The 14,906-nt window shown below is 42.9% G+C and overlaps 1 protein-coding gene across 1 annotated transcript; it reads left to right on the top strand.

The window, feature by feature from the left end:
* The first annotated feature begins 2,395 nt into the window (after positions 1-2,395).
* GATAD1 (GATA zinc finger domain containing 1) lies at positions 2,396-6,310 on the top strand. The gene is made up of 5 exons (XM_082309655.1): positions 2,396-2,655; positions 2,768-2,893; positions 3,492-3,551; positions 5,085-5,268; positions 6,017-6,310. Exons 1-5 carry the CDS (start codon positions 2,464-2,466, stop codon positions 6,205-6,207), a joined length of 753 nt encoding a protein of 250 aa, XP_082165781.1. The 5' UTR covers positions 2,396-2,463; the 3' UTR covers positions 6,208-6,310.
* Positions 6,311-14,906: the final 8,596 nt, after the last annotated feature.

Below are 14,906 nucleotides of genomic sequence, written 5' to 3'. Positions count from 1 at the left end.
ACTAAAAGACATGTTGTTTTCAATCTTTGACAAAATATCCTAACCACTGCTCTTTCTGTTACCTTTCAGGCTAGGCAAGGAGTGATCAAACAGCACTGACAGCAATCCCTGCCTCTGCATCATGGTAACTCTAATGGCCTTTCACGAGGCCAACAGAATAATCATACTAAATGCACCCAAAGTGTCATCTACCAAGGTTTCATTGAAATGATAGTCATTAACAAAGCCGCACTTTGTCAAGAAATACTGAATTAAAACTCTTTTCTGCCCACATTATATAAATATGGTTGGCTAAAACCCACTGAATTAGCTTAAATTATCACCTCAGATTAGGTTTCATAAAGCTTGGGCATTTTGTTTATTCAAGTTATTTAAAAGCAGAAGAAAAAATCACAGTGGATAAGTTATCAGAACAATATACAGTAGCATGTTAATTAGAATATACAGATGTATGTAAACCAGATGCATTCTACATTTGTGGCAGAAGAGGAAAAGACTCTGCAGCATTGTTTTGGAAAGACCAAAAGGGAAGAAGCTGGGAGCGGGGAAGATGGTAAAAAGGTTACAGTAAAACTGGAGTTGAAAAAAACGAACTATTTCCAAATATACTTGTTATCCATTAACACTGTATCTTATCAAATTCACAGAATAAAATCCTTCACAAAGCATTAGGTACTTACCTGGGCAGAAATGGACACCATCACTCATTTCTGCCCCACTTCTATGCAGACCAGTGGTGCTACGCCAACATGGCAGCGCTGAGGGGGCCTCAGCAGTGGAGAATTTCTGAGGGCGGCTGGGAAGGAAAGCAGGCAGAAGCTGCAAGAAAAGTAGTGGGAAGAGTTTAAAGGTCTCTGTGAGATCACTGATCTGCCAGATAATCACACAAAACTACAGAGGGATGGATTAAAGAAGCAGAGAAGAAAAAAAAAAAAAAAACAACAAACAAACAACCCAAGAACTCTGGAAAGAGATGAAGGTAAAATAGGATTTAAATCAAAACGTGGAAATAAATTTGGCACCTGAGACAAGAAAGTCAAAGCTGGTGCGAAAGAGAGGAGTGCAAGAGGTTAAGCATAGCTGCCCATGAGCCAGTACCAACCCAGGAAAGCCACAGGGACAGCAACAACGCGGAACCGCGTCCTCCAGCCGCTGCGCGCTGCATGCGGCCGGAGCATCTGTAAACAGATCCCTGCAAATTATATCTATTAATTTTGCAATTGTTACCGCAATACCATTGAATGAAATAGCCTCTATTTTACAGAAAATAATGATGTGATTTTAGCAGGATCATTTTCCTCTATGTAAAAAATCTTATTAAAGAAGAAAATTATTTGTTCTTTGTGTTCACTGAGAGCAAGACAAAAAGGAATCAACTTAATTTGCACCAAAGGTTTAAATAAAACCTAAGGATGAAGGATGATGGCTAAGTATGGAAACTAAGAGGCTGTAAATCTTTGTGCGTGCGTGGGCACTTCTTTCTCAACGTCAGACTAGAGAAACATCTGTAAGGGATGGCTTGGGGCCATGTAAGTTGCATCAGGGTGAGGAACCACTGCTAGATCCATGGTTCCTGCATTTAGCTGGCAAAGCTTCACAAAGACATGTGTTCATTCCCTAGCCTTTTAATTATTTGACACGCGACTGAGGGTCCATGCAAAAGGGGCTGTTGGCTTAATGAAGACCAAAGCTGGCGTATGTTGAGAGTAAGATTCACGGTCACTATTCTCCTGAATCAGAACGACTAGTTGAGTCCACCTCTTGTCCTCTCATTTCCTGGTGAGTAGGAAGGATGGCACCTGTACATCTTCGGATGATGGAGTCCAGCGTCCCCTTGCAAACGGGAATGCAGCAGGCACCGGAGGCAGCTTCAGGGCTTTGCTACACCCATCGGGTCTCCCCCTTGACTGCCGCTGGCTCTCGCCGGGATGGCAAGGACACTGCTCTCTGTCACGGCGTTTGCTGAGGCAAGAGATGTGCCCTGCTTGGGACAGGGACTCTTTCTCTTCGGGGACCGAGAACCAACACTCGCTGCCTGCCATTTCCGAGGGAAGCAGGCTTTACGCTGCCAGCACACGGACCCGCGGGCTCCGCGCTGCCCCCAGAACCCCCCCGGCACGACGGGGCCCCAGCCCCGCCAGCAGCGCCGGGCCGGGCCGCAGCCGCCCGCCTCGGCCGGCGCCCAAGCGCGGCGGGCCCGGCCGCCGGCGGCAGGCGGCGCCCCGCGGGGCCCGGCACGGCGGGCGCTGAGGCGCGGCGAGGCGCGGCGCGGCGGGCGGCGGCCGCCCCGCGGCGGCCCCGCAGCCAGCAGAGGGCAGCGCCGGCCTCCCCGCTCCTCCCGCCGCGCCGCGCCGCAGCGACATCCGCCGCCGGCGGGAAGGGGCCGGCGCCGGGGCCGGTGTTGGCGCCGCGCTCCCCCCCGTCTCGCTGCCCGGGGCCGCGGGCCCCGCCGCCGGCCGCAGGATGCCGCTGGGGCTGAAGCCCACCTGCAGCGTGTGCCGCAGCACGTCCTCCTCCATGTGGAAGAAGGGCGGCCAGGGCGAGATCCTGTGTAACAACTGCACGGCCCGCTCCGCGCCGCCCGGGCCCGCCGCCTTCGCCACCACCTCGGCCGCCGCCCAGCACAGCAACGGCGGCGGCGGCGGCGGGAAGCAGGTGAGCCCGCCGGGGCCGAGCGCCCGCAGGGCCGGGCCGGGCCGGGCCGGCCGTACCCCTCCCGCCCGGGGCAGCGCCCTGCCGCCGATTCACTCGGTAATTTCCCCCCTAGAGTAAGCAGGAGATCCACCGGCGGTCTGCGCGGCTGAGGAACACCAAGTACAAGTCAGCGCCCGCCGCGGAGAAGAAGGTGTCCACGAAGGGCAAGGGGAGGAGGCACATCTTCAAGTTAAAAAACGTAAGGCGGCGTGTGGCGCTCGGCGGCTGGGAGGGGAAGCGGCGGGCTGCGGGGCCCGGGCTGCCGGGGCGGGGCGGGCCTGCAGCCCCGTCTCGTCCCCTGAAGCAACGCCTCCCCGCGGCGGGCCGCGGCCGGCCCGGCCCCCGCAGGCCGCCTTGCCGCTGCGTTGGACCCCAGCGCGGAGTTCTGCCGCTCCTGTCGCCAGCTCAGACCGAAACCTGGCTGGGAGGCGGCTGCAACCCGTGTCGGGGCCGGGGTGCGCCGGGGTGGCGCGGGCACGCGTGACCGACCGGCCCGCGCCGCATCCAGCCCTCGGGCTCCTTTCTTCAGGGAAGGAGTTTTGTGTAAATACAAACCAGTCACGTGAATTTGGTACTCACTTCTCCACTTAAAAGCCTGAGAATGAAAATGCTAACTTCATTGTTTTCAATTTTAAAGTACAAATGTTTGAAATGTTTGCACCCGATTTCTTGTGTTTACTAATTTTCTAAGAGGGCAAGGTATCAGTATGTTGTCTAAAAGGAAAAAAAACTAACCTGCAATTATATTACATGGTTGGTTTGTTTTAACGCTTTTGATTTTCCATTTCTTTTCTTAGCCCATCAAGGCTCCTGAGTCTGTATCCACTATAATTACAGCAGAATCCATCTTTTATAAGGTATGGTTTATGCACGCTTGTTTGCAAAAAAGATCTTGCGGTTTCTATTTCCAATCTCAGAAACTGCCACAGACAGTGAAAGTAGTAGGGATGTATTCACAGACACTGTTCTTCCTTGCCTAGCAGTTGTGTAGGATTTTGCTCTGCCCTATGTCATTGCCGTTAAGTCTTGCAGGTGGTTTACCACAGTAGTTTACATAGTTGTCATTGTTCCATTTTTTCCTTCCAGGAAAAAATAGCATCTGCCTTCCTTAGTAATTATTAGTAATTACTTAGTAATTATTGCAATTGCAGTTTTTAAACTTTTAACTTTCACCATGCAGAGGTCAAGCAAAAGTGACTATAGCTGATTATTTAAATTTGTGTGATTGTGCCTACCTTAGGCACAGAGAATATTGCCTGTAGAGGGGGTGGGTTGCGCTGCCCTAACATCTAAACTGGCTCCTGTTTCAGAGCTGGGTGCAAGCAGCCTCGAACGCCCTGGGAATCAGATGTCAACTGTTGCAATGAAAGCAGAAGCTAACCTTCTCACATTCATGCTTGAGAGCATTTTTACCAGCATCCCGAGGTGTTAGTGTTTTGAAGTTCTGAAATTTGCTTTTGTTCCCTGATAGTACAAACAAACCATTTGAAACATTTTTTCCCCCCAAAGGAAAGGTCGGGATAGCCCCTGGGAGACTGCACAGCCAGAGGAGAAGTGGTAGACTGAGCTTCCATATGATCTCTAGATCTGGTGCTTTCTGTCCCGCATCCCGGATGAATCTCTGTTTGCTGTTGACTAGTTCGGAGGAGAATTGATGTCTTTTCTTGCATATTTTTGTTTTTTTCAGAAATTCCTAAGAATTATGTCAAAAGTTTTATTTAATATGATCTCTTGATGCAAAATATTTCTATTTTGATACTTTGCTGTGTTGTTGAGAAGGGGATTGTTTGGGGGTTTTGAGGTCTTTTAAATCTGCTTTAAAAACAACCCCCTCCTGGATGATGCTTGGTGAACTCTGATATTGACAGTGCAGGCACTGCCTTGTGCTGTGCGACGCTGTTAGGACATGAAGCGAGTTGCCTTTGCTGCGCAGCCTCACACGTTACAAAGCACCAGGGAAGGTGGCGGGAGGTGGATCTGTGTTTTGGGACCCCTTTGCATTCAAATGAGTGAACTTCTCCATACACAGAAAGCTGCCTTCCCTGCACACGCAGGGAAATTACTACAGCTACTTTTTCTAGAAGGCGGTGTTGCAGTCTCCTACTTCTGACAGAATGAGACCATCTCCACTCTGCAGACAGGAGGCGTAGCCTCAGACTCCTAGACATTGGGTGATTGTGCACAAGCACTGCTGATGACTGCTTAGGTGAGACAGCGCTTTATCTTACGCCACTGTTCTTTTGCATGTGGCTGAATTAAGGCTGTCTTTCAAGACTGGGGTAATTTGAGATAATGTGAGATAGTGATACTTAAGTTATGAATCAGAATCACAGAGTGAAGCTTCTAAAATGAGATTGATTGATTTAATTATCGTTTTTTTTGTCTTCTAGGGTGTATACTATCAAATTGGAGATGTTGTTTCAGTGATTGATGAGCAGGATGGAAAAACATACTACGCTCAGATCCGTGGGTTTATTCAGGACCAATACTGTGAAAAGAGTGCTGCACTAACCTGGCTCATTCCTACGCAAGCCAGCCCCAAAGATTGTTTTGACCCAGCATCCTATATCATAGGTAATCTCTAAGCCTTCATTTTATACAGCTACATATATGTGCCTAGGCTAATGCAGAGTTGTATTTTCTAAATGGACTTTTTGGCTTGTCAAGATCATTTATGCAATTTCCACATTTTAGACCCTAATCCTGTAAGCATCTCATTTACTTCAATAACCTTTTTTATTTATCTTATGTATATAATGTGATTAGCACTACTGCAGTGAGTGTGATTATCTGAGAATTTGTGCTCACGGGCACAAAGATCAAAGATTAAAGATTAAAGATCAAATTATTACTCCATAGATAGAATCAAAGTTATTACACTATAAGCCTGATATACCAGTCCAAGCTGTTTCTTTTACAGTGACCTGAATTAGCTGATCTTCATCTTGGGTACTCAAAATATATAGCGTGCAAGCACTGGCATAGCAAGTGTTCTGCTACTGATTATAAAATTATTCATAATCCAGAACAGTCCTTTTGACAGGCAGGCCACAAATAGTAGCTTTTTAAAATATGTTAACGAAAGGACTTCACTCAAATAACTGAATGCTTCAAATGGGGAAAAAAAAAAAAGCTCAGCCCAGGAAAAATAAAGGTAGTTTTTTTTCCCAGTATTTGAGGTTACTTTGCCAGAAAAGTCACTGATTGAAAAGGCACGTTCTCTAAGGGATATTGGCTGTTGTTGCATATATTTTTAAGTCCTGCATACTCCGATTTTATGCCTTTGAATTTTGTCTTTGAAGATTATTTATTTTTTTCCTAGGACCAGAAGAAGATCTCCCAAGGAAAATGGAATATTTAGAATTTGTTTGTCATGCACCTTCGGAATATTTCAAATCTCGATCATCTCCTTTCCCTACTGTTCCTACGAGACCAGAGAAGGGCTATATATGGACTCATGTGGGACCTACTCCTGCAATCTCCATTAAAGAAACTGTTACCAATAATTTATAATTTTTTAAAGGAGTACTTTGGACGAGTTATTTTGGGTGTATTCTCAGGTCTGTGAACCCCATCCAAGAAGTTTAAAAAATTATAAAGTGTTCATTTTACTTTACGGATTATGGTATTTATTTATTTTAAATTATATCAGATCTTTAAAGTGGAAGCTTTCTTTCCATTTGATGTGTCATTTCTGTGCTCTGTTCTTCAGACATTATTGCTCATTTTGGGACAAAACCACAAGTTTCATGTCATTTTCAACTTCGGTGAGCAAATAATTGCCTTCTGAAAGTTGCCTTTAGTGTTCTTATTTTCTAACTTATTTTCCAGAAAAGGATTTAAAAGGCATACTCTTAATCATCCAGCACTTTATATACTTGTTTAATTTAGTTAACTGTGACTGCAGGTTTTGTTTACTTCTTAAATAATTTAAGACTAGCTTCAAATATACACTAAACTTGGTCAGTGATGCCGTTAACAGCTTTCCGTTACACTGGAGAGGAGTAATCTGCTTAGATTTCTCTTCTTCAGACTAAAACCTATCATCTGCAAGGCGGTACTCTGACAGTCACCTTTTAAAGGAATTTTGTTAAGCTGAATCTAAAACGTGGGCCTATGTATGTAGCTTCCTGCTAAACTTTGCTTATATAAGGGGATAAATTTCTTGGAAAGCTGGATGCAGATTTAAAAATTAATGTTATTTGGCTTTGCCATCCTGGCATCCTCCTGTTAGAAATGTGTCTTCATTTCCTGAGCAAGCCAACACTGACGTATGATTTGAGTTTCACATTGTTATATTTGTGCGCGTGTTAGCTTGGTCTCTTAAAATTTATTTTAAATTGTTTTTTCAGTCTTTGCGATTAATGATGGTAAGAAAAAATCCTCAAGCAATTCCAATGAAAAAAAAAATTTTGCTAAGGGAAATAAAGACTAATTTTATATATTGACAGTCTCAGTATACCAATGAAAATATTTAAATAGCAGAAGGGGGAAAAATGCCACTTACTAAAATACCAATGTTAAAGTTTTCTGCACTAAACTTTTTACAAGCCAGTTAGCTCCAAACACCATGAGATGTGCTTGTATGGGCTGAATTCCCTGGGGTTAATGGTTCCTGCTGCCTATGAAGGGTAAGAGCTATAAGTGGCCTTAAATTTACATTTACAGATCTTTTCAGCTTTTTTTTTTTTTTTTTTTTGTGGGCATATGTGACCATAGCACCCTGAAGCCCCAAACTGACTTTAGTATATTGTATGAAAGTCTATGAAAGTTGTACTAGACTTATGTTTTAACTTCATGAAAAGCTTTGATTTAAGATGAAATATATTTTGAAAGTCTCAGGTATTGACACCTTTTAATACAGTGGGACCTGTGACAGCAAGAACCGGGTACATTTCAGTCTGCAGCCTGAGTTCTGCCCTCTTGAAGTACAAGGAAGAACAGTCAACCTTAAGGGAGTAGGTGCTAAATTTAAGGGATACTGTCAATAGTTCAAAATGCTCAGAAATGAGCAGTATACTGCTAATACACAGTTAAATCGTAAGTAACTTCAGTTGCTACATACATGAGATGTCTGCCTGTGTTCAGTGAGTTGCAGTAATTAATCCCAAGGTGACTTCGCTCCTCACCTTTCTCTCCTTTCTCTTCCTCTGCATTTCTTTTTTGCTGATTTATCTTTATTAAATTAACAAGAAAGTAAAAATAATGACACTTCAAAGATATTTACAGTAACCAGAGTGACTCCCTCCACTCCGATGTTTTCCCTCCTTTCTCTGCACTCCACAAGGTTTTCACTTGGGATCACTGTAAAGTCCCTGTGCTGCCTCAGCATAATCCATGGAGCTTTGCTCCTCTGTGGGCTGACTTCCACGCTCAGCTGCTTTCCTTGTCAAATCCTTGTAGGAAGAGGGAAGAAAACAATGCTCACATTCAGTTTTGCTTTTCTGAGTTTCTACAATTTGCACCAAATGAAAAGTACTTGCTTCCCGTTTGCCTTATTTGTCAATAAATTGTAATATAAAAGGGACAATTTAGAGAAATATCAATGTATGGTTTATGATTTGAAGTTTGTTTGACAGAATGACCTGCTGATATGCGGGTCTCCGCACCTTCTCACGTCAAATAGCAGGTCATACTGAGAGAGGTGGCTGATTGCAGGCTTGCATTAGATACATAGTTTGAAAGCTTAAGCAAAAGAAAAGAGTTTGGAGCAAGATGATGTCTTGCTCTTAAGAAAAAAAGTATGCTGTATAAATGTTCTGCTTACAGTAGCAAAGAGCAGAGCTCCAGGTAGAGGATAAGTAACCTGGAACTTCTGTAAGAAAAAGCAAAGAACTGTGGGCATTGCCACTGTGAAATGAAAGCCAGAATCAAATAGAAATGTTGTCCCTCACTGCATTTGAATCTCCAGCCGCACTAAATTTAAGAAAGTTATATTCTGATTAAAAAAAAAAAAAAAAAACACATAAAGAACTGCACAATAAAAGCAAAACTATCAAGTGATGTAGTAGGTAATCTAAAACAAATATGAATCCGCTTCAGTTCTGTTACTTACCTAACTGTGATAGGTAATTATTTGGTTTGGGAAGATGCAAGACTCATGAGTTTTTCTTGTGAGACAACCCACAGGACCTGTAAATACCTTTTTAGCCATCTGGTCTTGCCATTCATTAGGGAATGAAATAGGAAAAACACAGAAAAAAACCCCAAAACTACTTGTCTGCTGATTAAACATAAAACTTGCCTTCTAAAAATTTTTGCCAGACTCCCTAATACGGAAAAGGAGCTCCGCATTTAAACATTTTTATTTTGCTTGCTGCAGTGTGATATGAAGCTACTGATACTACCCCTGACAGGCAGAGTGGTTACAGGTATGGACAGTACGGGCTAGCTCATGTCAGTATACCTAATAAGTGCACATCAAGTAAACCACTTATGTATGAATTTATAAGGATACAGACAGTTGCCTCGATAATCAGCAGAACGCTTGAGGTGATTGGTATGGTCACTGCTTGTCAGGCTTTCCTGAGGACACCCAGCACAGGGAGACTCTTTTTAGCTGCAGTTGGCCAACACGTTTGAACTCCCCAAAATTACGTGTTGTTAGGGATGGTGATTAACAAACTAACGTCAGTGACATGCATAAAGATAAATCCTGAAATTACTGCAGCTGACTTAAGCTTTTGCTCCTTTTCCTGGTCTGTTAATAAGCTGAATAATTCCATAAAACATATTTAATTGGTTTCTAATTCTGCTTTTGTTAACCTCTTAAACTGACTTCCAGCTGCTGCTGCCTTCCTGTTGATACTCATCAACGTTTCCAAGAGACGCTCTAAGAAAGGAACAGATAAATAGTAATATGTTCCTGAGAAAAACCCATTTTGAAACACAATACATTCCACTTGTATGTTTTTACTTCTCTCAGCCTTGGTATAGCAAACCTGTGGGCAGAAGAATGAAGCTGGGACAGAGATTGGGGGGAGAGTGGGACCAGTCCTGGTAGTTTAACGGTTTCCAGCATAGACTGCTCAATTTTATTTTATTTTTTTGCTGTGAGCATTGCTAGTTTTGGAGATGCAAATAGAACTAGTGGAAATTGAGTGACTCAATAAAACAGATATAAGGCTGTCATTAAAATCATAACAGCTTAGATTATTTGTTGTTACATAATCTGTTAATAGTATTTACTTTTGTCTTCAGGGCAACTAAAACCAGTAACACGGTTGCAAATGCAGTTATTCCTCCAACTGGCGTTATGCTCATTGTGTCGTGGGAACTGAGGCATAAGAGGCAACCTGTTAGCTCAAAGTGCTCAAGCAGAATGTAAACCAGTGAAAGAAAAATGCTTAAAAGATGTCATCTAAATAATGCCAAGTATTATACTTCCAACTACTGTCTCAAAAGACAAAAAATACCTTGTTTTTAGAGAGCTATGGAACAACCTCCCTTAGTAAACACTAAGTATTTTTATTTTAGTTTTTGACTGTACTGGGAAGTGCTAAAAAATAATCCAAATGGGCAAGGATTCTGATGGTAAGGTCCCTCAAGAGATTGGGTCCGTAGGCAATATGTCTGTTATTAAGGCATTATAACTTTATTGAGAAGTATTTGAAGAATCACACTGTCCTTTTTTTGCACATCCAGAATGTCAGCCGGTAACATGGGAAGAATGACTGACCCTCCAGACAGCTTCTTATGGAGAGAGCTAAAAGAATGGGACCTCTGAGGGCAACGTCTCTCTCTGAAAATTTTTCATATTAGGGAAATGAAGGGCAAAAGGCAGACCTGCAAAATGGAAACAGCAGACAGGATATCACAGGATCCCATGGACACAGGCTGGGATGCCCTGCAACTGAAGGAGCTGAGCTCACCCATTATTCTCTCTTGTCTTGTTCGGTATCCCCCATCCCAAAATTTAGGTAGGTTTTGTTCCTGCATCATTGGACTGTGAGTGGGTACACTACTACTGAATTTATGGCCTTGTGTTAAGCTTCAGAGCTTTGTGACCCACCAACAGATGTTTTCGTTAAGCAATTTTAGTTCTAAAGCTGGAACATGTAGCTAAGAGCTAAAATACACAGACCATATATAATATACTGAGTAATGCATAGAACATGCAGAGTGTGCCCTGATGCGTACATTGCAGTTCTGCCTGCCTGCAGGAAGAAAGATACTCATTTTGTAGTTGTAGGAAATCAGTATTATCCAAGAACATTTGCCTTGCAGAACAGGAAAAAGTTTCCATGACAGAAATAATGCAGACATTGTTTTTTAAAACTACTTCTTGACTGAGGAGAATTTTCACTTCTGTATCCATATAGGAGAAATAAAAGAGCTTGAAAATTAAAAATCATGGACTTCAGCAATATACTTACCTCTATTAAGGTATAAGAGGCACTCATTGAAGTAATTTGGGTATCAATTGTACACACAATAATAGTAGCAGTACTCATCTGAGTTAAAAAAAAGGGGGAAAAAAGCAAACAAAGCATTTTTAGTGACTAATAGCTCAAATAAATATAGCCAATAACAAGTAACAGCTTTAATTGCTGAAAGCAAAACATTCAGATGTCATATGTGTAGACACTGTACACTAAATATTCAATTATTTATTCAAGATATGTTTATATTATTGAAATGGAGTCTTAGTTACACAAAGCCATACTGGTTGAAATGGGGAAATGACTCAGTTATATACTTCTAAGTCCTGTAAATACACAAACACTGTTTTTTCCTCAGGTATTTGTAGGCACATCAAAAACACATTTCAGGTGTATGTTAAATGATTTTTAACCTCTAGCTTATCTGAGTGAGTATCAGTGAAGATTTGGAGATTTGTATTAGAAGGCTGGATCAAGGGAGAAACACAAGGCCGTACTTTTCCAGAATGATCCATTTAATTTTCCAGGTTTTAATTTATGCCTAGGAGCTTTTTGATCAGCAGCATATTGGCTTACTCGTGGGTTTTATATTCTTGACAAAGGCTTTTTTCCTTACAATGCTTTTTCTGTGTCTCTGCATCTCCTTCCAACACCCGAACATGATGAGCAGAGCTACCTGGGACAGTACGGACAGCCTTGGGTGGGCAGGATCTGAGGCCACTACAGGGTAGAAGCCAGACTTAGGACCCAGGTAATAGCTCCTGCCTTAGAAAGAGCAACTTCCCTTTTCCCTCCCCTCCCCTCCCTGCCCAAGAGCCCCTAGCTGTTAGGTTTTTTCTCTTTTATGCTCAGCACCTCACCAAGTATAGCAATGAGACCTGACTGAACATGTGGAGCCCTGAACTTGCAGAGAACCTAAACTTGTTGCAACTGGTGCGATAGACCAGCACAGACCATTTCAACTTGAAGCGATGGCTGAGGGACAATGAAAAACCTAAAAATCAGTAAGTAGAAGTTCATGGTTTTTAGCACACAGGGCTAGGTATATATCTATTTACTACCCTCACATTGCAATTCCAGCCTTCAATGAAGAAGAAGGAGCATGGAAGATGTGAATAGAAAGTGGAAAGAAATGTGATTCATTTCCTTCTCATGCCATAATCCTACCATCCAAGAAAAAGATGTAGGAAGAGAAGTAGCAAAATACCAATCCGATCCACTCTGGTAGAGGTCCCAGGTAGTACTGTTGTTAATAACCTCTCAGTTGATAACATTTCTCTGAACCAGCAGTTCAGTGCATCATTTCTGGGTACTTTCATAAGCAAAAGCCAGCAATAGTTCTCCAGCTGCTGTAGTACCCTGGTCCTAGGAAAAGGCAAAGCAGTAGTTACAACATCGTACAGGACCACAAAATACATGTTTCAGCATGTCCATTGAGGACAACTGGATTGCCAGAGTGTCAATGAATAAAAATGCCCCCGCCACCCCCAGCTTGGGCTCAGAGCTGGTTCCCTCAGCTTTCTTTGCATGCTCTTCAAACTCAGGTTTCTTTACATCTACAGTTCCCAGAGGGCCAAGAACACAGAGTGGTGAATTGAAATATCAAAGATGACCGATGAACCGTAACAGACATGTAACAGTGCTGAACAGTAACAGTTTTATACTGGTGATGGTATATAGGGTGACTTATGCTGCCTAGATTTCAAAAGTCTGTGCCTGTGATCATCTCTGATGCTTTCTGGAGCTTGTGTGCTGAAGATGAAAAGGTTTATGCAAAGAGAGTGATCTTCCCTTCCTTCGACATTGAAAATGTCCATTTAATAGATTAGGTGAGTAGTTTTATTTCCCCTACGTTGCTGAAAAAGCAAGTGAAAGGAAAACAGCAATTGTCTACTTCAGCAAATGACAGGCATTTTCTGCTTGTGTAACATCTCCACTAACAAATACAAACAGCTCGTATGTTACACAAACCTGCAAAAGAACACAGAAATTTTCCCAGGAGCTGCTAATCCGCTGTGCCTGAGGTCAGGTAGTCATTGCCGCAATCCATACTGCTCAATGCAGGCAAAGCAAGCAAGCTCCCATTGCATTTGGGGTGTAAAACATCCCCTCTTATTATCCTTTTTTTAACCTGTTAGCCTCATCTGCCAGCTACTTGGAAATTCAAGCTAGTTTCCAAAATGATGGGAATCCGCATATGGAATTTTCCAGTTACCTCTCCTCAAGGAGTCAGGACATGGCAGAGTGAAAATGTTGCTGCTTTGCGGGTTTACAGAAGAACGGCTTTTTTTTGCATCCTGCATATGGAGGTAGAATCCCAGGAGATCTTCCCTCTCTGGTCTTTTGGTGAGGTGCTCCATCTGCCAGGATCTTGCTGACTCATCTTCTGTCTGACTGATCGTCGTCACGCGCCGGGTTGTTTTTTCCATGTATTTCTCGCCTTCCAAAATGTCACAAAACGATTAGTGAGTATAACTTCAAAACAAGAATTGACTGAAGCCAGCATAATGAATGGCCAAGGGAAAGCTTTGTCAATATTTCTGAAGAAACAAGGCCTTTATCTGTGAGATCTCAGTGGTCTCTGTGCACCTATCAGTTCACTGTGGGATGCATAATCTAGCTGTAAAGTCTGACTGCACAAAGTAGTCATGGTGTAAGTGTTTAAAAATTAAATACACATTCAGCTGAACATGATCAAAGGTTATAAGCAAATATCAGGTAGTAAAGCTTATTGAAAAACTTACCTATGTCCATCTTTTGCATACAACCAAGAGTGGGACGGTCGTATAGCGTGTGAGAGAAATCAAGCACTTTTTGTGTCAGGAGGATCAATAGTTTTTCACGGTGCTGATCCTAATAACTTCTGTTTCACTCGGATCTTTGTTTCTAAACTGCTTGGTAATAGACTGCTGCTAGGCAAGATAAAAAACTTGTCCCCCTTCCTTCGTCATGAGAAGCTGATCACAAACTGTTGAGGGAATGGAAGTAGATGCTGCATTTATTGTTGGCAAAAACAAAACCAAAAGCAACTGCTTCATACCTGCAGAGCTTGCAGAGCCTAACTGTGGCTTAATTGCTCCCTCAGTAAGACAAGTGGACATGATATGTTGAAACAAGATATCCGTAAAAGGCTATAAGTAGAAACAAGGACTGTGGGATAATGACAGGAACATATATTGCAGTGTACTTCCTCGTAGGCTTTCAAGTCAAGCTTAACCTGCTTGTAATATTCTACAGCTCACCCTGAATAAGTTGAGACAGTCAGAAAAGGAACTGACAAGTTCACCTCAGCTTTTAGTGACCAACAATATTTTTGACCAACTCATTGCAGTACTTCAAGGTAGAAACAAGTAACAATGTTTCTTGTAGAAAATTAGCGTAACAAAACCCAGTGCGAAATTGGAGGAAAAATCTGTTTAACAAATCTCTTAACAAATTGGTTTTACACACTCACATTAATGCCAGAAAGGAGTGGCACGTGTGATATGCTGGTTTGTTGCCATCCTCCTTTTGTAGAGCACAGGGCCCTCTGTTGAGGAGCCGTCTCTGCTACGGTCTCGTCAGCACGCCGAACATCTGGGCTTGCCCCACTCCTTGGTCTGACTGGCTGGGAGCAGCGTCCATCGTTATCAGTACAGAGCGTGCCTTTCACTCTTGTTCTGCTGTTTCTGCTGGTGCTGGCACACATGCTGCTATCCACAGCAACCCTCACTTTTCTGTTGCAAATCTCTACATTCTCTCTTTCCTCAATGCTCAGAAGAAGAGTTTCAGATTAACATAAGGAGAGATGTATTGGGGCAAACCTAAACTCTGCGTAGTAGCCCATCTCCG

The sequence above is a fragment of the Platalea leucorodia genome (genome assembly GCF_965183815.1).
Source record: "Platalea leucorodia genome assembly, chromosome: 1".
Classification (NCBI taxonomy): domain Eukaryota; kingdom Metazoa; phylum Chordata; class Aves; order Pelecaniformes; family Threskiornithidae; genus Platalea; species Platalea leucorodia.
This window is presented reverse-complemented; position numbering and strand designations above follow the sequence as displayed.

Coding starts and splice junctions, on each gene's coding strand:
- GATAD1 (XM_082309655.1), top strand. CDS start 2,464: ATGCCGCTGGGGCTGAAGCCCACCTGCAGCGTGTGCCGCAGCACGTCC. Junction 3,552..5,084: donor CAGAATCCATCTTTTATAAG/GTATGGTTTATG, acceptor TTTGTCTTCTAG/GGTGTATACTATCAAATTGG. Junction 5,269..6,016: donor CCCAGCATCCTATATCATAG/GTAATCTCTAAG, acceptor TTTTTTTCCTAG/GACCAGAAGAAGATCTCCCA.